This window comes from Carcharodon carcharias, chromosome 10 (genome assembly GCF_017639515.1).
Source record: "Carcharodon carcharias isolate sCarCar2 chromosome 10, sCarCar2.pri, whole genome shotgun sequence".
Taxonomy (NCBI): domain Eukaryota; kingdom Metazoa; phylum Chordata; class Chondrichthyes; order Lamniformes; family Lamnidae; genus Carcharodon; species Carcharodon carcharias.
The window spans coordinates 157,967,415-157,987,465 of NC_054476.1; the positions used below are offsets into that span (position 1 = coordinate 157,967,415).

Consider the following 20,051-nt stretch of genomic DNA (forward strand, 5'->3'; position numbering starts at 1 on the left):
CCGCCTCATCAAATTTACTTGTTGCTGATTTGGATTGAGTGGGAATCTTGTGCTTCCAGTATTGTACCAGATGCAATATATTGGGTCTTGGACGGGGTAGGTGCAGGACTCAAATTTTAAATGACGAATAAGAAATATAAGTTAGGCAATAGGGGAAGCACTGAAAGTTCTATCTAAATTACAATTCTCTAAGCTGTGAGAAAAAATTGGTTATTCATTTACTGTTACCCTTTAAACAGAAAATTGGAATTTTAAGTATACCATTGACAAGAGAACTTCAATTTGATCTCATTACTGTAGGCTGGAAAATGTTAGAAATATATTTTGACAATATGGAGTTGAGTTTTTCTCATGCCCCCCATAACCTTGCGCCAATACCCAAATACAAAGCAGGCTTTGATGGCTTAGTTGATAAATTCAGTTTTTGGTGTATTACTGAGCTACATAGAGGGAAAGTCCAAGGCTTGATCCCTGGTACATGCTAAATTAGCTGAATTTAATTGGGCAGCAATGGGAATGCAAAAATTAGGCTGAGTCCTGGCAAGAGGGAAAGAAAACCAATCTGTGTTCTCCCTTTCTGCATGTGTGTGGGCAAAAGGTGACCTCAGAATCATCAAAAGAAGGATGACCCATGAATCCATACCCTAGTATTTTCCATGCGGTGTATAATTTTATAGTACTGAACACAGACCAGCCTAATAACGCAGATTTCCAATACTGTAAAACCAGCCTCCATTGTTTCTGATAATGTGACCTCTTGAGTTAGGACAATCATCCTCTTTGTTTAGCTCTTTGCTTAAGGCGCCTATCCTCGATGCCAAGATGTCTTGCACTTACGATCCAGCTGTTAAGTCCTGTACTAAAAATCTTGTATGAGCATACAGTGTTGCTACTTTATTCCTGAATTTAATTGAATGTTTTTTTAAAACATAAGTTTGCAGTTTTATGGTTAGCAATAAATGTGGAAATCTAACTGGCTATTTTACCATGTTGTGGTTGCATCTAATCTATTCTATCAGCCAGACTGCATCTAACAGCATGGCTCCGAGTTCGTTAATAAGACACTAGGGAATATGATTTGTGCTTTCTCATGTGTTAAGAATACTAACAAGTTTACACAAACCCTTTGGCTTCCCTGCAATCTTGGCTGTGTTTCATAAGACTCTGGGGAGGGAGAAACTGTAATTACAAATATAACCTGCTGCCATCTTTGGAGATCATTTCTGACCTGGTGCAGTTATGGTTGGCTGCTCCAACACTTCAATAAAATGAGAAGCAGACCAGCTAGAGAGAAGCAGTAATCAGTTACTTGGAAGAAAATGGTATAGATAACCACATAATGTCCCTTGTCTTTGAATCAGTTGTCATTTTTCTCCCACACTATTGCTGCTTAGATGTTGTTTTACATTTTTCTTGCAATAATCTGTACCCAAGTCATGCTTCACTTGCAGTCCACTGCAATCATTTTAAATGATACTGTGTTCATAATGTACCTACTGCACAGATTTTTGCTAGGAATTATTTTGAACAGTCTGACAGCATGGTGGTCATGTTAACTTACACCATTCTAATTTTGTTCTCCTGCACTACACTTTAATGCAGCAAATATGTATCAAATTTGTTTAATTTGTTCTCATATATACCAGCTGGCAGGAGGGGAGTTAATGATTTTACATTCATTGTAAATATTTGAGAAATTTAAATCAAACTAAAACTTAAGTGGTAGTTGCAGAGGAAATGATATCCAGGTAACAGTTTGATCTCTTCACAATGTCTAATACTCATTTCTCTATCTCTATATTTTTTGTTGCTACTCCAGGCCATTTTAGCACATTACAACCCAGCTACAGGGTTTTCACATGTCATTCAGTTATTACTGAAACCTTTCTTACCTGTGCTTATTCAAAGATATTCAAGACCTAGTTTGGACAGCAAAAGCCTAGCAAATGAAAACTCAACTGACTTTCAAATTATACGACTTTAGAATATTTTACAAGTAAACAATTGAATTTTTGTAAATTAAATATATCTACAGGATCACAGTTGCTGCTACTACCTATATTATTCTCTTCCTCAGCACCAGGTGTTGAATTGTCTTTACTTGTTGAACTCAGCTGTTGGTGAAGCTTTGTTTTCTGTCTGTGGAAATGTTACTCGTGCAGTATTGCATTTTTCATTAAATGGCTGTCTGCATTAGCAATGTTTACGCTGGTCTTCGCGCTTTAACTTACTAACCTTTCTATTGGTTTCACGTGGTTATCAGTTTTATACAGAACAAAAAGGAGGATTTATCTCTAGGAGTTCGAGGAGGGAAGTTACTTGTATGTGTAAATTTTTAGTCTTTGTTTTGGAAATAGCTGCCATAGTTTGTTTTCTGTTGTGTTTTTAGAAGTACACATATTGTTTCTTGCTTAGAGAGCCTTTTTATTCTCATTTGCCTACATGTACCTGTATTTTTAATTCTTTTAGTTTGTTTGATTTCTGTGTTGCCTTATTTTGATTTATCCATTTTTACAGATACTCCCCTGTCATCCCTGTCAACTGCCCCTCCTTCCCAATTCCCTGCCTTTCCTGATGATGAAGAATTCAGTGACTTTATTCAAGGGCCTGAATCTGCCGCACCTGCGGCTCCCACCAGTTTCCAGCCTTTCCAACCCTTCCACCCCACATTAGAGCCTGGGCTGCAGTCTGAGCAGGCTGCAGCTCCGGTGCAGCCTGTTCCTTCAGCCCATCCCTCAGCTGCATCTTCATTGTATGCTACAGCAGGGCTTTCGGCAAAAAACAGCCAAGGTAACAAGTGCAAAACTTATTTTGAATTATTTGAAACTAATTGAAAAATCTGAAAAAGTGTTTTATGTAATTTTATGGCTTATGCATTTAAAATTTTTCAAACTAGTTTATTAATTTTCTTCACCTGATAAAACATATTTGCAATGAACTAATTATAGGTTTTTGGTTCTTTGTGCAAAGAGAAGGCATTTGATTCAAACAAATATCTATGCATATTTAATTGATACCATTTCTTTAGGAACTAGAGTGCGTAATCTTGGATTCTGAAACTTCAATGGAGCTTGGTTATGTATTTTTCATTTAACTAAGCTAGGAAACACTTGTTCCACCTCCTGTTTGTTTAGGCCCTTCATTGGAGGAGAAAATGTTTGCTTCCTGTGATCTCAGCATGCCCAAGCAGGCACATATTAAATTTAACCAATCTCAGTCTTTGGCTGACATTGGGTCTAAAGCCTCAGTCTCGACTCAGTTTCAGCCCAGTGCCAAGGCCTGTAACTGGGCCACCCAAACTGAAAACCTCGGTGGTGTCTTCACAGCAGACATGCCAAAGGATCCAGAACCAGAGACACCTGCCAAAGAGAGTGGTGAGCAAACTTGTTTTTTTTTTATTTTCTTCAATAACCAGGATTCTGCAAAATCAGGAAAAATATAAATTTTCTCTTAATTTTAAGTTTTCTAATTTTGTTAACTCATTATAATTCCCTCTTCAACTTTTCTTATCATGTAACTGTCTTACGTGTGTAGAATGATCAGCCTTTATAATCTCAAAGCTATTCCAACTTTTACTGATCTTTATTCAAAGAGTGCTGCTATACTGATTTGTGCAAACACAGGTTTCCTTGTTATAACATTATTGATCAACATATTAATAACAATTCTGTGTAGATTATACATTGCACTTCAAGTTTAGTCCTTGCATGTGCTCTTGTCAGTCAGATAGAGGAAAATGATTACCTCTTGCAGCAAATGACTTTCTAGTTACTAAGATCTTAAAGATAATATCAATTAAGTTTCCACATTGAGCATCCCTGTTAAGTGTTCTAGACTGGATTTGTTGAGTATTAGTATATTAATATAGATATTCTGGAGACCAGAGATGGATGTATTTCTTTATAGTTAAACTTTCTTGAGATTCATATTTGTGATTGATTCAAATATTTTATATTATGTTATTTTATATAGTTCTTTGTACATCAGTTCTTTGCCTCCAAAGTCTTTTTCTTAACATATATATATATATATATATATATATATATATGAAATCATTTTGCAGATGTTTTAAGATAGGAAGATGTGTGCCTTCTGGAAGCTTTTAGATGCCAGAGAGATTCAGGAAATGTGTCTACATGTGATTTGTATTTGATTGTAACTGCTCAATCCCCTCTCATAAAAAGATTCCCTTTGTTCATTTTTTTTCTATAATGATTAAAAGGGGTAGTTAAGTAAATTATATAGATAAATTATAGATGATTACCACCATTAAAATCCAATTTTTGTCATTTTATACAATTCAATACATCCCCACCAAGATTATTCTGTTCAGTATGCCACTATTCATGTTTAAAGTAATGGGATCATATAAGCGTTCATTTTGTCTGTTAAACGCTGCATTCACATACTTCCACATTTTTGTAAACCATATATTACTCGAAACTTTGTTAAAGCATGAATTTCATATTCATTATTGAAGCCTTGTCAGATTTAATTGATTTGAGGTTTCTAAGTCTTTGAGGGATCCCAAGTTTCAAATCAAAAACATTGTTGGTAGATGTCAATGATAAAAGATCTGATTAGAGAACATATCTTAGTGCGCATTGTAATCAAGCGACATAGTTATATTACAAACCTGCATATGTTGTGAACGTGTACGTGCAACTTGGTTTGAACAGGCAGTTTAATGACTTCAAAAGCAGAAGTAGTTTGCAGTGTACTGACACCTCTTTGCTGCTGCAATCCATTTTGGCACAGTGTGAAGGGACATGATTTTGAGTCCATGACTGTTTTGCTCCTCATCAGCAGTGCTGTGGAGATGTACTGTGCCGAGGTCGTGTGTTAACCAGAAGAAAAGGTAATTTTGCTGCTTCTTGTGCCTCCGAGTTGCTGTTTCAGAGTGAAATTGGAGGAGGTTTTGGAATTGATTCTTGTTTAAACATGACCTGTGGAGAATGGTAGAATAACATAAATTGTGTGTTGTGAAGAACAAGGGGTTGGTACCCTCAGAAAAGCATACTTGGACACATTGCGAAAGGAAATTACAGAATTTGTTTGAAAATTGATTTCTGCTCTTGAATAATTTCCTGAAATATTCTGCATTTAATCCCTGGCACTTTCAATTTATCAGCCAATGAGGAAAATATAAAACTGTTAAAAGGGAAATGCAGCACTCTTAACATTTAACAAAAATAACAAACTCAAATAAATATCTTCATTCCTTCTTTATTGTCTAACTAATCACTTTGTACGTTTTTCAGCAATTCTGAATGGGAGCTCAGCATGTTGAGAGAACATGCCTCATTGCTATTTTAATTCTAAAAGCACTTTTGTTTAGATAAGACTGGCATACATTGGTATGTCATTATATCTTCTTATGTAATTGTTCATTTACTTTATTTCCTTAGGTGTAGGAGTGTATCCTACACAGGAAACACTTCAGCCGATGTTACCACCCTGGCTCTTCAATGACAGCCTTGTCCCAGGTATGATGTGTTTTGCGCTTGTTTAAACCTCTGACTGAAAGTGATGGTTAAACAGGGTTATGTTGGAGTCATTCATTTTTCACAGTTTTATAACTGTCAGTTATGTGATCTGACCCTACAGTTTTCATTCATGACTGTTATATTATTAAACAATTCAGTTGAATACAGTGACTGCTGAGAATTATAATTTTTCCCAAGCAAGCTAATTATAATTTAACCCTACATACATTTTCTAACTTTACTGATTTTGCCTCTATTGTAAATTACCCTATTCCTTAATTTTAGCATGATAATAGTGATATAACTGAGCATTTTTTGTCGGGCGTTGGGTTAGAGATGGACTTGCTGATCTCACAGCATAGTATACACGAGATATGAATGTTCATCAGGGTTCAATTGCATTCCTGACTTGCAAATTTACAAAAAAAATATCCCAACAGAACTCTACAAGAAAGTTCTCGAAGCTACTCTTACCCCAGCAGGCATTGATACGGCAAAGCTTTATCCAATTCTTCTCTCGTCGGGATTACCAAGAGAGATGTTGGGTCAGATATGGGCTTTTGCCAATCGAGCAACACCAGGCAAACTTACAAAAGAGGAACTCTACACAGTATTGGCTATGATAGCTATGTCACAGGTATTGCAACATTGTTCAATTTTAAAAATCAATTTCTTTGTAGTTATTTGGATTAGATTTTTTATAATTTTCAAATTAACAGTTTACGTTACAGAACATTTGGATTTAAGATACATCATGTTTGTTGAATGCATTTTTGCTTTCAAATTTAGCCTAGAGAATATTAGATACTTGGGAGTGGCTGAGTTAGTAATGTGATTCGGGTGTTTAAATGGAGCTTGAGCAACTTTTAACTTATACATAGTGCCTTGCTGCAGATTATTGGGTTGAAATTGTCCAAAGACATTTATTTTTAATATAAGAGCAAAATACTGCAGATTGTGGAAATTTGAGAGAGAAACAGAAAATTCTGGAAATGCTCAGCAGGCCTGTCAGCATCTGTGGAGAGAGGAACAGAGTTTCACATTTCAGATCAATGACCCTTCATCAATTGAGAGTACCACTGTTCTTAAAAAGACGGGAAAAAAGTGGTGGGGGATTGCGGGGAAGAAAAGAACAAACGGGAAGATCTGTGATAGGGTGGAAGGCAGGAGAGATTGAATGATGGTGCAAGGCAAAAAGAGATGGTAATGGAGAAAGTAAAGATACAAAAGATTTGTTTAGGCGAAGTGTAAATGGGAAAGCAGAATCATTGCCAATGCCTCCTGTCCAAAATAAAATGAAGGCAGACGTGTGTTAAGAATGGCTTACTCCCCTGCTGCCACCCCAACCTTTATGGATCACAGTTTTTGATGACGTTTAAACTTGAATGTAACTTTTTAAAATCTGCGATTACAAGACTTCCTTTGAAAATGAAATGTGGGATTACAGTTATTAGCAATAACTTTGCAGCTGTTGTTCATGATAGTGAGTAATTAACAATGGAATTACTGATGGATTGTAAATAAAGGGCATAATGCCATTGTATGAAATATTATGTTTTGTAAGCAACTGAATGTAATTGAAAGTTTCAGAAACCTGAGTTGATTATAAGGCAGCAAAACATTTAAACTGGAATAATGTGGAAAAAAATCTGTTGTTTGTTCACTGTGATTTTAGCTCTGCATTCTATTAGTTGGTGATATTTTTTTCCTCCAGAGAGGCATTCCTGCGCTGAATCTTGAAAATCTCAACCAGTTTCCATCTGCTCCTATTCCTACGTTAAGTGGGACCCCGCTGACTTTGCCCACTTCAGTGCCACAGCAACCTATGATATCGGTGCCAACTGGTACTACTGTATCTATGTCTGTTCACACAGGCCAGTCTGTGGTAGGAATGAACCTTCCTGTACCAGTGGGTGGCAGCACAACCCAAGTTTCCAGTGGTTTTGTGGCAGCATTCTCTGGCAGTCAGGTAACTACGAGTATTAATCTTATGCAGCAACTTCTAGTTCAAGAGGTACAATAGTACAAATATAGTATAAAAATAGTACAAATACAATGCAACAAATAGTACAAAGAAGTGCAATAAATTAATAGCCAAAACAAATAGTAATTCTGAGATTGAGATCTGGTTAGGAAAGTATTATAAATTATTAACCAAAACAAGAAATGGTGCCCAGATTATCACCTGTGACTCCGTTACCACCGCCTTAACCATAAATATATAACAGGGCATCTTTACCTACAGGAGAACAATCCCGTCTGCAACCCAGTAAGGCAGAGATAATAAATAGAAACAAGAATAAAATTTTTTTAAAAGTTGAACAGTACAATCACTCAACTGACTCACAACAGCCAAAAGGGCACCCTACAAAAATGAGAACAGAAAAGAGAATTTGCCATTTGTTAATGGAGAACAAGAGAAGGTAGGGATGAGAAACAGTTATTTATTTATCCAATGTCTGAGTGAACTCAGAAGATTTTTTCCCTACTCTACCTAGATGCCGATTCCTTATTTACCTCTTAGTATATTTTAAATAGACTTATGAATTGTCTTCTAATGCGTGATGCTATGCAAGTTAAATCGCTGATGGAGCTCTGAAAACTAATTGGTAACTTCTGATAAACATTTAGAAGTATATACTCCAGTCAGCAATTTTTCAACTTGTTGAATGTGCATCCTGCCCTGAAGTTGTTGGCTTTGTGTTGGGGTTGGGCAGTTCTACAGGTACTGGCAGCCATGCAATACCTACCCAAATGACCATTTTCCCATATGAGCTTAAGTAGTGAGTTACTTGCTCCTGAGGTGTCCTTCATGACTGAACCCAATCCTGTCCTTGCTCATTCTCCACACATGCATAGACTTGCCATTCATGTGCAGTAATTAGGAGCTGGGGATCCTGGCTGATTTTCCCCTCTCCCCTTCCCCAATAGTGTATGTTTTATTTTGCAACAATTTTCTTGCGGTTTCCAGCTTTTTAAAAAGTTTTTGTGCTGCTATAACTAACCCATTGGTCTCAGTTTTGTTTCAGCAGACATATGCTCAAGCAGTTATAAGGTTATCACTGAGGAATGACGATTTAATAAAAAGTGTTGAATGCACATTGTTAGAGAATAGAGATCAAAATTTTCAAGTGTGAAAACTATTTTGTTTAAAAATTATCTGTATACTGAATGCATTTTTCAATAGGCGCTAGATATTTTACTAAAGATCTGTTAAAAACTCATGAAAACTAATGTTTATAACTGTTAATTCAGGAAAATTGCCAAGCTTCCCCATAAAAGTAAACAGAGAGCAATAATTTTTTTTAAAAACTTACTGATGGAGTGACTCCTAAAGTTCATTTGACAGCTTATTCGATATGTGTATGTCTTTCATTAAGTTAAATATCTAACATGCCTGGTCAAAAAATCAAAACAGAAGGGTTGATTCCCTGACACATTACCCATGTGGAAAATGCAGGCCCAAATGCCTAAAAATAAACAGATAAGAAACATTGAAATAGAAACATAAAATGCTGTTTCATTAACATCTGAGATGAGAAAAGGCAGAGCAGAACCAGCGTTAACCTGTCATTTCTCTTTGCTGTGTGTTTCAAATATTTGCTTATTCTTTCCCAAAACCCTGTGGCCTGATACCTTTGTGAGATTACCTTTGTGGATGTCAGTACTGCAGCCTCTTTAGTCTCTGTAATCTTGACTTTTAGAGAAATCTTGTGAAGACAAAATTATATAATGCACAGTGTTGAACTTTACAAGTTACTTAATTATTATTTGCCTTATAGCTAAAGCATACGTGTGGGATGATAGTTACAGTGTGAATATTTGGTCACTGTATGCCTAGTAAATATAATTCATGATATTCGAAAAAGGTGTGCAATTCAATAAAATAGCAGTAACTGAACAAGTTGTAACATAAAAAAAACCCCCGAAATCTTCACTTTTTCCAGGCTGCAAAATCTGATGACGATGATTTCCAGGATTTTCAGGAGGCTCCCAAGCCTAACACAGCTGATGATTCATTCAAGGGGTTCAAGAATGAAACTCCCGGAAGTCTATCGAAGACATCAAGTTCACAGACCACAATCAGGTTTGAACTATTGGCATGCGATAGTTATCTGCATAGTTAGATCCAGCCAAGTAAAATGCCAATTGCCAGTTTAGGGAACCAGACAGCCTACCAGTGCAATAAAAGTGTATGTACTGAATGGCTTCAGGTGACGCCAATATATTTACTATCATGCCTTATCAACACGGCTAGCAAAAAAAGAAATGGTGTAGAACATCATTCTTGCATTGATTTCTTCATACTTTTGACAGCTTAAAAAATGACACTATATCTGAGTGAAGACCAAGTTTCTGAATTCCAGATCTAAATGTAGTGAAATATATTGGTAAAATGTGAGATCTACATACCAGTGTTTGCTAATATTAATACATGTTGTCAAAACTTATGCCATGGTCTATTGTATTTGGGTTGGTGGTATTTTTCACCCCAATTGAGATTTATGTTTTAGCATTGAGCCAACAGATTTCACATTTGAATAAATGTCCTTTACTTGATGCCTTTTTGATTAAATGGGGTATAAGTTTTGAATTGAATTAGTCATTAGAACTGGTTTAACAAAAATGCCAAATGATTTCTGTTGTTTCCAAAAACAAATAGATTGGCGAGTGGCATATTTGCTGTGCTGATTTATCTGTGCCAATTGCAATTCCTGACTACGGAACAAAAATAAAAACCATTCGTTATCCCAACAAAGTGTACTAGATGGGATAGCTAGCTCACATCCATCCATATGCTATTTAATATCCTGGTTATTGCTAGAGACACAGAACTATTATAGAAATAACTTTTATTGATCTTAAATTTTATTTGCCTCTCTTACAATGTTCAATTTGCAGGGGAAAAGTTGACACTGAGTAGTAAAGACTGTTCATGTCTCAAATAAATGATTTTGCCATAAAGCTGAGTCTCAAGATCATTGCTGTAAAGCTGGAGTATGGTATCCATTTCTGGGCACCAGACTTTAGGAAGGACACAAGGGCTTTAAAAAGGGTATGTAAGCAATTTACTAGAATGGTTCCAGAGTTTCCAATTACGTGGACAGACAGAAGAAGCTGGTGGTGTTCCCCTTAGAGCAGAAAAGGTGAAGAGGCGAGAGGTGTTTAAAAACCATGAAAGTTTAAAGGGAAACTGTCTCCGATGTTTGAAGGGTCGATAACGAGTGGGCATTAACTTAAGGCGATTGGGAAAAGAACCAGAGGCAACATAAGGAAAAAATGGTTAGGATTTGGGATGCACTGCTGTATGAAATGGTGGATAAGGATTCGTTAGTCGGCTTCAAAAGGGAATTGGATAAATATTTGAAGGAAAAACATTTGGTGAAAGAGTAGGGGAATGAGTTTAACTGGATTGATGTTGGAAAGAGCTAGCACAGACATAATATGCTGAGTGACTTCATCTGTGCTACATTATTCTGTGATTCTAAAGCCAAAAGTCTTTCTGCCATTAGCCAGTTGAGCCTGCTGAATGTTTTTATTGCTAGACTTGTGCAGTTTGTGTAGTTTTTCTGATCCCCGTAGTAAAGTATTCTGTCTGTATAGCATACGTTTGATGCCCTTTTTAATGAACAGTGAGATCTGGCGCTTTTTTTTTGTCGGCCTGAAATGAGAGCATTCTTTACTTGAATGAATGATTGCAACCAAACCACCTAATCATAGTGTATTTTGAAGGCAGCTCAACATAAGTCACACCTTTGACAAAGTGATGATTTTCTTTATAATTTACATTTTGCTCTGTAAATGGGGAAGGAATATTTGAAGATAAGGTATACAGGAGAAACCATGTTCCATTTTGGGTGGAATTTTCTCAAGGCATCAGAGGTGAGCTGACGATGGAGCAGGATCTTGTTGTGATCCCACCCTCTTCTGGCTTTCCCTGGGATGTGATTGAAGGTGACAGGGGAATCCTCTTCAATCCATTGAGTAATTAGGTAGTTTTTGAGGTTAAGCCAATTAAAAGGTGAATATGCCCTGAATCATGGATTTCCAAGCCCTAGAAACTGTTTCCTGACCTATCAACAACTCGTCAGGGTCACCCATGCCAGTGCATAGGTAGAAGGGCTTCTTCAGCAAAACTGACAAACTGTTGATCATTGAAGAGCTTCAGCCATGGCTATTAAGATACTGCTATTCAAAGCACATCTCCCTCAGAGAGTGCTTTTACTACTTGACAAGGGGTTCTGGCTTCACTTGTCTAGCATTTCTCTCACCTGCAGTGGCAGTACCTTGTTGCCAGCCTTCACCATGTGGCAGGAGCAGCTTACCCAGCTCAACCTTGCACCTCTGCCTAGGGTCAAGAGCAGAGGCCACACCACAGCTAACTGCTCTAGCAGCAGCGCCAACTGTCATCTTAGTGACATGCCTCTCCACAGAGAAGATGGGATGGACACCCAGATCTAGCTGCAATGAGGTGGTACACCCAACACAGTGTCTGCAAGCAGAGTATCAGCTCTCCCAACATGCCTAAGCACCAATGCCTCAGGAGGCTAAGGCTCTCAAGGCAGTCACTGTTGACATCTGCACCCTCCTGGTGCAAGATCTCCTTCCCAGTGGACCAGGTGGAAAAGCATTTCCAATGGCCAAGAAGGCGAAGACCACCACTTTCCTCCACCCCACCCTGGGTCTTTGCCTTTCGGCAAGTGGTGTGCTCTCCTGCAAGGAGAGCAGAGAGGTGTGACTGCTAAATGGCTTGCGAGCAGAGGAAAGAAGGACACCATTTGTTGAGGATGACAATAAGGCTTGTGTACGAGATGGCAGTAGGCTAAGGATGAGCTTGTGTTTTGGCTACTCAGATGGGGATGTGAAGTGCCTGCAGGTAGATAAATGAGTGAAGTTGCGAAATGTGTTACCTTCAGATGTGCTGTGAGATTTAGCACCTGAAGGCGTTATGACACTTGCCTGCCATGCCCTCCTGAGGTCCTGGATCTTGGTGCACTGTCTCCAGGCTGGAGGGAGGACATCCTTTTTACTGACTTCCCTAGCCCCTTCCGTCCATGTCTCCTTATTTGGAGAAGTTGTCTTCTTCCTCCCATCTTTGGTAGAGCTCATCTCACTGCAGTCCCTTAGCAGGGACCCAGTGGGGTGGGTGGGGGTGATGGGATGATGTAGAGGGCGGTGTGGTGTGGCGGGCAGCCTTCCTAGGTTTCCTCTCTATTCCTGTGGTTGTTGCAATGCTTCCTTTGCCAAAATGTACTTGGCGTCCTGCCCTCCCTCCCTTATATCGCCTTCTGTGGCTTGATGTCATACTTTGTTTTATAATGCTCCTGTGAAGCGCCTTGGGTTGCTTCATTATGTTAAAGGCGTTATATAAATATACGTTGTTGTTACTATTGGTCAGGGTACCCAGAGGCAGGACACCAATTGATTGGAAACAAAAACAGAATTACCTGGGAAAAACTCAGCAGGTCTGGCAGCATCGGCGGAGAAGAAAAGAGTTGACGTTTCGAGTCCTCATGACCCTTCCACAGAACTGGAAATATTTCCGCAGTTCTGTGGAAGGGTCATGAGGACTCGAAACGTCAAATTTTTTCTTCTCCGCCGATGCTGCCAGACCTGCTGAGTTTTTCCAGGTAATTCTGTTTTTGTTTGGGATTTCCAGCATCCGCAGGTTTTTGTTTTTGTTTTTACCAATTGATTGGCTCAGGTAAAAAGTAATTGTCAGGTGCCCAGTGCAGGAAGTTGAGTTCCAAATCCAAAAATGGTCCCGTCTCTCCAGCAGGGTCTAAAGCAGTAAGATTCAGCCCAAAGTATTGAGCCCCTGAAACCTTTTTTATGGTTGCTTTCACATACACTGCTTTCTTCACTACATCCCTTCAGCTCCCGGTTTTTTTTCGCTGCCTCTTCCTAATGGTAATGATTTGTGCTAGGGATAGGATTCTAATTGTCCCTCTCACTCAATTATTTTTATTCAGAGAAGCGTGGAAGAGAAATTGAGGGCAACAGTAGCAGCTCCATTTCCCCATAGAAAATTTAATGTTGAGAAACTTATGTGGGCCAATGCACTGTGCAAAGAAAAGCCTTAGTGAAAATACATGATGGGTGGCGGTATATTGTGCCACTGCAGGCTTCTCTTGTTTTTGAAAAATATTTCATTGAGGTTAAGTACATGACTTGCAAAAATATATAATAATGGTGCCTAAATTTAGGCTTTAATACTGCAGCGTAAAATGAGCCACAGGATAATAGATAACATACTTCATTAAAATCCAAAACTTGACTAAAGCTGTCTCTATAGAATCAGAACGGAATCATAAATGAACAATGGATATTCTTGGTAACGAGGTGAAGGTTATCACAGCTTTATTAAAATGCAATGTAGAAAGGCACGCACAAAATGTATTAAGGAAGGATATTAAGTTGTGACCTTTGGCTCCCTTTTTTAATAAAGGAGCATTGTAACTGTGGTAAACATTTCCCTCCAACGAAGATAGTGGTGTCAAATGAAAGTTGAAAACAATTTATTATTACTGTCTTTATGTTTTAATTTGACTTACACAACTTTTTCTGAACCCTGATATGATTGCAGCAATTAGCTGCTTCCCCTCATTCTGACATGAGCACTTTCTGCCATTGATGTTTTCTTTCTTTTTGCTAAGAAGTCGTGTAGACACTTGTGCTTTCCTTTACCACTTTGCTTTTTAGCAACTCTCATTCTTCAAAGGGCAGTAAAATAAATGTGTTTTTTTGGGGTGCAGATTTTTTTTTTGTAGAAGTGAATGGGGGCTTGCTGTAATGTTTTACGGCATATAAAAAGACACAGTTAATTCTGTAAGTGGGATTATAGGCCATGAACGGAGAGCTTTATTTCTTTTGTTTGTAATATTACCGAGTGCCTGTAATTACAACTTCAGGAAAAACTACTTACCTGAAGTTCTTCTGGCATACAGTGATGTTTGAGATTATATTTTAGGTAATTGAATTCTCTCTTTCAGTGCACACACGCTACTGACTCCAATTTCAGGAACATCTGCGTCTTCTTCAGTGGACAAATATGCTGTCTTTAAAGACTTGACAGAAGACAAGCCTACAGAAAGTTCTTCATTTGCAGGTACAGTGGACTGTCTTCTGGCACTGTCTACCTTTTATTCCAAAGTTGAGCATTTAAAAATTGTAATGAATGGAATTATTCTCTCCAGGTTACAGTGACTATATATATATGATATTTGCTTAGTACTTCCAGTTTCACATTCTAAACTAATGAAATCAGCCTGTCAGAAAATGTCAATAAAAGATTGAGCAAAAAAAATCTTTTCAGTTTTCTTCCACATAATATGTTTATACTAAACTTGATATATCACTAGATTTTATATTTTCATGTCTATTCTTTGAGAAGATGTTTCCCCTTTTTCTCCCCCTGCGTGGACCTCATTCACTACCTAGTACTTCCGGTCACCACGGCTCGCACACCATTGTCAATGATCAGAAAGCACATGAGAGGTGCCTAATAATGATACCTTTCCAAAACAAAGGCAAGAACTTGAATTTTTATCTCACCTCATGATGTCCTCAAGCACTTGTTGCCAACAAAACCCTTTTTTTAAATGTGGGTACTGATGTAAGGCAGGGGAGCTTGGCAACCAGTAAACACAACAAGATCTCACAAACAACAGTGAAATAAATGACCGTATAATCTGTTTTTGGCCTTGTTGACTAAGGGATAAATATTGATGAGTAGAATTCCCCTGTTTTGAATAGCCTCATTGGATTTTTTTTTTAATGTTCATCTGAGAGGGCTGATGGGACCCTGCTTCAATGTCTGCTCTAAAAGATGGCCTCTTCTATAGTGCAGTTTTCCCTTACTACAGCTAGAGAGCTAAGTATTTTACTAGAAGTGGCCAAAACATGAACCAGGACGTTATTGGTTGGTCAGTTGAGGAGGAATCCTGGAGAGCTACACCATCAGGACTGTCGTGACCTGAGGGAGAGAGGGTTTGTAGAAGTGTGCCTTGTTGATGGTAATTGTACCTGTGAAACCCTGAGATGAAAGCTGTTGTTGGAGAGGACTCCTGACCTACCCTTTGTGAATAAAGAACAGCATCTTACGGAACCGTGTAGCTGCATAGTGCCACACGTCTGAAGGGAATGATGCAAATGCTTGTGGTCTTGTAAAGCATATCTTTGTTGTATTGACTATTTTTAAATGAAATTTATCTTTTTATTTGAAGTATCAGTTTCCTGTTAATTCATGTTTGATTTGCGTTGGTTCTGATTTGTGTTAAGTTAAAATTACAAAAGTGAAATCTTCTTGTTTGTAATTTCTTCATTTTGGGTTGTTTGATAAATTTGGTTATTTTGATTTACTGTACCCCCATGGGAATCGTTATACTAACTCGGAGGCAAAAGAGTAACTTCTGAGGCAAGGCTGACTCCCAAAATTCTTTGATCCAGACCCTTCTCTGAGGAACCATCTGTGGTACCTTAACATATAATTTTTGTTTTTGTTTGTGCATGTGTACTCATCCAGGGGAGGAATTAGCACTGGGAAAGGAAGCATTCTGCTTTTCAAGCACCCAGTATCATTGTTTGCATGTACCAATGTGAACTGCCTCCATGACATAACCATGCAACACAAAAAGAGTTCCCAAGAATATTTTGATGAGGAGGTGAAAGTGTAAAATTTTCAGATTAACGCTGCATTATAAACTGATGCTTCAATTATTGTGAGTCTGTAGTATTTCAGCAAAGGAAATCTTTTGCATTGAGTTGTTATTTTAGCACATTATCGTTAATAAAATGAGTTGAAAAATTGTAAGGTTATTTGAATATATTATGACTCAGTTTTGTTTTTTTTTAGATTTTGGCGACAAATACAGCGTTTTTCGGGAACTTGGCCAGAGTGCAGAGAATAAATCCTCAGGTGAGTGGATATACAGCAGTTTGTAGAACCACCCATGCATAAAGTAGCTGTGGTCAACAGAGTATTTTCAAATTCCTTGTATGAAAGGCATAGTGTTTCCTGAAGAAGCGGAAATAGTCATGTATTTAACCTATGTAGATTTACTGGTTACTCTACAAATGCTATCAGTAACAGTGCGTCTCCAAATTGGCTTTCATGTTGGCCCAGAATTGCAATGACTATTAACATTTAATGGTGATGATTCAGAATATTCCTCATTCGGTTACCAAGCAGCAAAGAGACGCTGACTTGGTGGGTCACCGGGGCAAATGTTGATTTAAAAACTTGTGCACATGCACTCACGGACCCCTCTCCAAATCCACCCACGGCCCCCTCTCCAAATCCATCCCCTCCCCTCCCCTGCCCAACCACCACCACACAGCCTTTTTGACTAAGGCATGGGATATTAGTTGGACTTCCTCTTTCTCCCAACCTTCCACCCCATGGTTTTCTGATGAATTCTTGCAATTCCCAGCTGAAAAAGAATTGCAGTCTTCATGCAAATGAAAAATGAATTGTAAGAACAGGTACAGTGTGCCAGTATTATCTAGATGTCCAACTGATTAGACAGATCTATTTATATTTTAAATATTTTTATTTGTACATTTAATTCCCTTGTTGCAGTTAAAATAATTGCAGGATAGTTTGTAAAAGCTAAGCTGTTTAAGCATTTTGTAGTGTTTTATTTTCTGTTTGCTTCCTTTGCTTTATGTGCACCTTTTTAAAAAAGAAAGTTGAGGTGGGATAGAACAATATATCCATATTCCAATGCACTACATCAGAAAATGATTTCTGCCCTCTCTTCTGCTAGTGGACTCCCTAATGGGGAGGGAGGGAAAAGGTGCAGAGCAGAGGTGCTCCCATACGGAAAGAAAAAGACACTAAGAGTGAGCCTTGCTGAGTTACTATTATGCGCCTCTTCATTTTAGCTTGCGAGTTGCATTATCAAAGGTGCTACTCATTGGGGTCAATGTCTAATCTACTTCTTACAATTGGGGAATAAGGTGGAGTGCATTTAGGGAGAAGGAAAGCAACATTCACTTTGTTGGCCCAGGTCATAGTGCACTATGATCACATCAACTTACAGCAGAAAGCTATTACTCCATTGAAGCAAGAAAGGCAGAAACAGTTATGATTCTGCTCTTTTGAAGAGGGAGCTGGAAATTAAAGTGCTTAACTGAAATAGACCCAGGTTATGATACTTGCATTAATTTTATTTTTCATTTCTTCACGTGGAAGATAACTTAAACATTGTAACTTAGTAAAAAAAAAGCCATGGAGTTTTTTTATTTGAAAAGTGCAGTCACTTTGTTGGGCCCAAAGAATCACTGTGAGGCATAATGAGTGCCTTAACAGTGATGTGAGCCTGAAGATTTGCAACTGCATTTCTCTACTGTTTCTCACCCCAGGATTTTTTTATGAGAGCAGACATATTTTGGCAACTGATTGGCCATTGAAAATATGTAGTTGTAGCTTCCCTGATAGGTCACCAATGTAGCCATTGAATGGCTGAGGCAAAGAGATCGGTGCATCACAGGTTTGATCTTTGATCTGTGCTGACTCATGATGTCACTATGAGGCTACAGTTGACTTCAGTCTCCCACAGTTGAGGAGGATGAAATCAGTCAGTGTCCTGATACATTGATTCCCGGCTGGAAAACCACATTTGAATGATGGGTGAATACTCCTAACAGCAGCACATCCTTTGGTTGAACAATTGTCTGACAATCCTCTTTAAGGATCATAAATTAGGTAAGGGCACTGTGGTCAGGTGATGAATGCCCATTGCATGAAATCAGTACTTTTAGAAGGAAAATTAATTGAAAAAAATGGGAAAGCATTGGTAATTTTGACTTCGTTTTCCAGCTGTTGATGTGCTCTCTAAGTAGCTTCGTGCAAAATATAGCGGTTTAAAAAAAAACTATCTCACATGATTGATGTATTTTGGGCTTTAAGCACAACTGTTATAGAAGGAGAAATTGTAGAGGTTGAAAGCCAATTGACTGAGCCAAGAAAGCTGATAGTTATTCTGAAGTGCAGTACTATGAATTACTAGACTTCCTCCCCTTTCACCCCCTCCAGCAAGCTACTTGAATGAATAACTGCAATATTTCCAGGTAGTAAAATGAAAAATACAAACAGAATAAAGTAACAGAACCTCTTCCGTAAAAAGACAAAAGTCAAACGTTTGCCACTATACTGCCATGTGAGCAGAACCAGACAATGTGTCGTCATTTGTGTGCGGGCTGGATAGAAGCTTAGCGGAATGCTGCCACGCATGCACCACGGGAAATGGCCAGACCATTTACCCATTGAAGCTGGGTTAAAATTCTCACTTTCTTTTTTCCAGATTTACAAAATGGCCCTAATTTGGGCCAGTTGGGTATTTAAATTTGGTTCGTTGATCATCCCTCTTCCCTACAATGAGAAATTAAATGGTGGTATGTTCAATGCAGGGTTTTATTTGGCAGTGCATGCTTGGTATGGGTTGGTGCTTTGGTCGTAGTTACTAACTTGAAAATGCTTGTGTTTGTGTGCTGTGAAAAGTGAATTATAGAATTCCATTCTTAACTGCTGATATTTTGTCACTGAAAAGATGTATGTTTGCAGGGGAGGGCTTTGCAGAATTCAAGTCACCAGGGAATGATGATGGATTCACAGACTTCAAAACTGCAGACAGCATTTCACCAGTAGATTCATCAGAGCAAGTAAAGACGTTCTCAACAGCGTTTCCTTCTGTGCCATTTCTACAGCCACAACTGCAACCTGTAACACAGCCTAAAGACTCTTTCAATCTCACGGACCTTTTTACCTCTGTCAGTTGCACTGGAGAGAACAAATCTGTGTCATTTCCACCAGTTTCTGTGACATCATCCATTACATCATCTGTATGTGTTACATCATCATTGTCATCACTATCATCTGGTACTTTTTCCTCAGCCAGTAGCAAGACTGCTGGTGGAACTGATGACTTTGGGGACTTCAGTCTTTTTGGCGTAGCAGCCAGTACGTCATCGGGTGGGGGATGGGGTCAGGATGAATTTGCAGATTTTATAGCTTTTGGCAGCTGCAGCAACACTGGACCCTCTGAACAAAAGTCAAATGATAAATATAGTGTTTTCAGGCAGGAGAAGAATGATGGCTTCGCAGCATCTTTTGATGCCACACTTGGCATAGCAGAAGGTGGACAACAGCCTTCAACGTCCACTGTAGACAAGTATGATGTCTTTAAACAGTTACCTGAGGAAGGGTCTGTGATGGGCTTTGAGGAACAAAAAGACAATTCCTCCCTTTCCCAAGAGAAGAATGAGGATGACTTTCCAGTTACCAAGTTGTCCCTTGCATTCAGCACCTCGGACAAGTCTTTCGTAGATAAACTCTCTGCTTTTAAACAGGCAAAAGAAGACTCTGCCTCTGTGAAATCTTTGGACCTTCCTTCGATTGGTGGGAGCAGTATTGGTAAAGAGGACTCGGAAGATGCCTTATCTGGTCAATTCGACATGAAGTCAGCTGAGGTTGGTGGTGATTTGAAGCATGTGTTGTCTGACAGCTCGCTGGATTTACCACCTGTCATTGGTCAGCCGCCTCCTGTTACAGGTGAGGAAATG

General features: G+C 38.5%; 1 protein-coding gene across 5 annotated transcripts in view; it reads left to right on the forward strand.

The window, feature by feature from the left end:
• Nucleotides 1-20,051, forward strand: part of synrg (synergin, gamma) — a 117,159-nt gene that overhangs the window by 24,821 nt on the left and 72,287 nt on the right. For 4 of the 5 annotated variants that reach the window (XM_041198452.1, XM_041198451.1, XM_041198453.1 and 1 more), the window contains 9 exons: nucleotides 2,518-2,790; nucleotides 3,135-3,374; nucleotides 5,409-5,486; nucleotides 5,927-6,123; nucleotides 7,201-7,455; nucleotides 9,434-9,573; nucleotides 14,480-14,595; nucleotides 16,342-16,404; nucleotides 19,054-20,040. In XM_041198452.1, the coding sequence (XP_041054386.1) occupies nucleotides 2,518-2,790; nucleotides 3,135-3,374; nucleotides 5,409-5,486; nucleotides 5,927-6,123; nucleotides 7,201-7,455; nucleotides 9,434-9,573; nucleotides 14,480-14,595; nucleotides 16,342-16,404; nucleotides 19,054-20,040 (2,349 nt within the window). The remainder of the gene's footprint in view (nucleotides 1-2,517; nucleotides 2,791-3,134; nucleotides 3,375-5,408; nucleotides 5,487-5,926; nucleotides 6,124-7,200; nucleotides 7,456-9,433; nucleotides 9,574-14,479; nucleotides 14,596-16,341; nucleotides 16,405-19,053; nucleotides 20,041-20,051) is intronic. The other variant, XM_041198454.1, reaches the window with a different exon arrangement.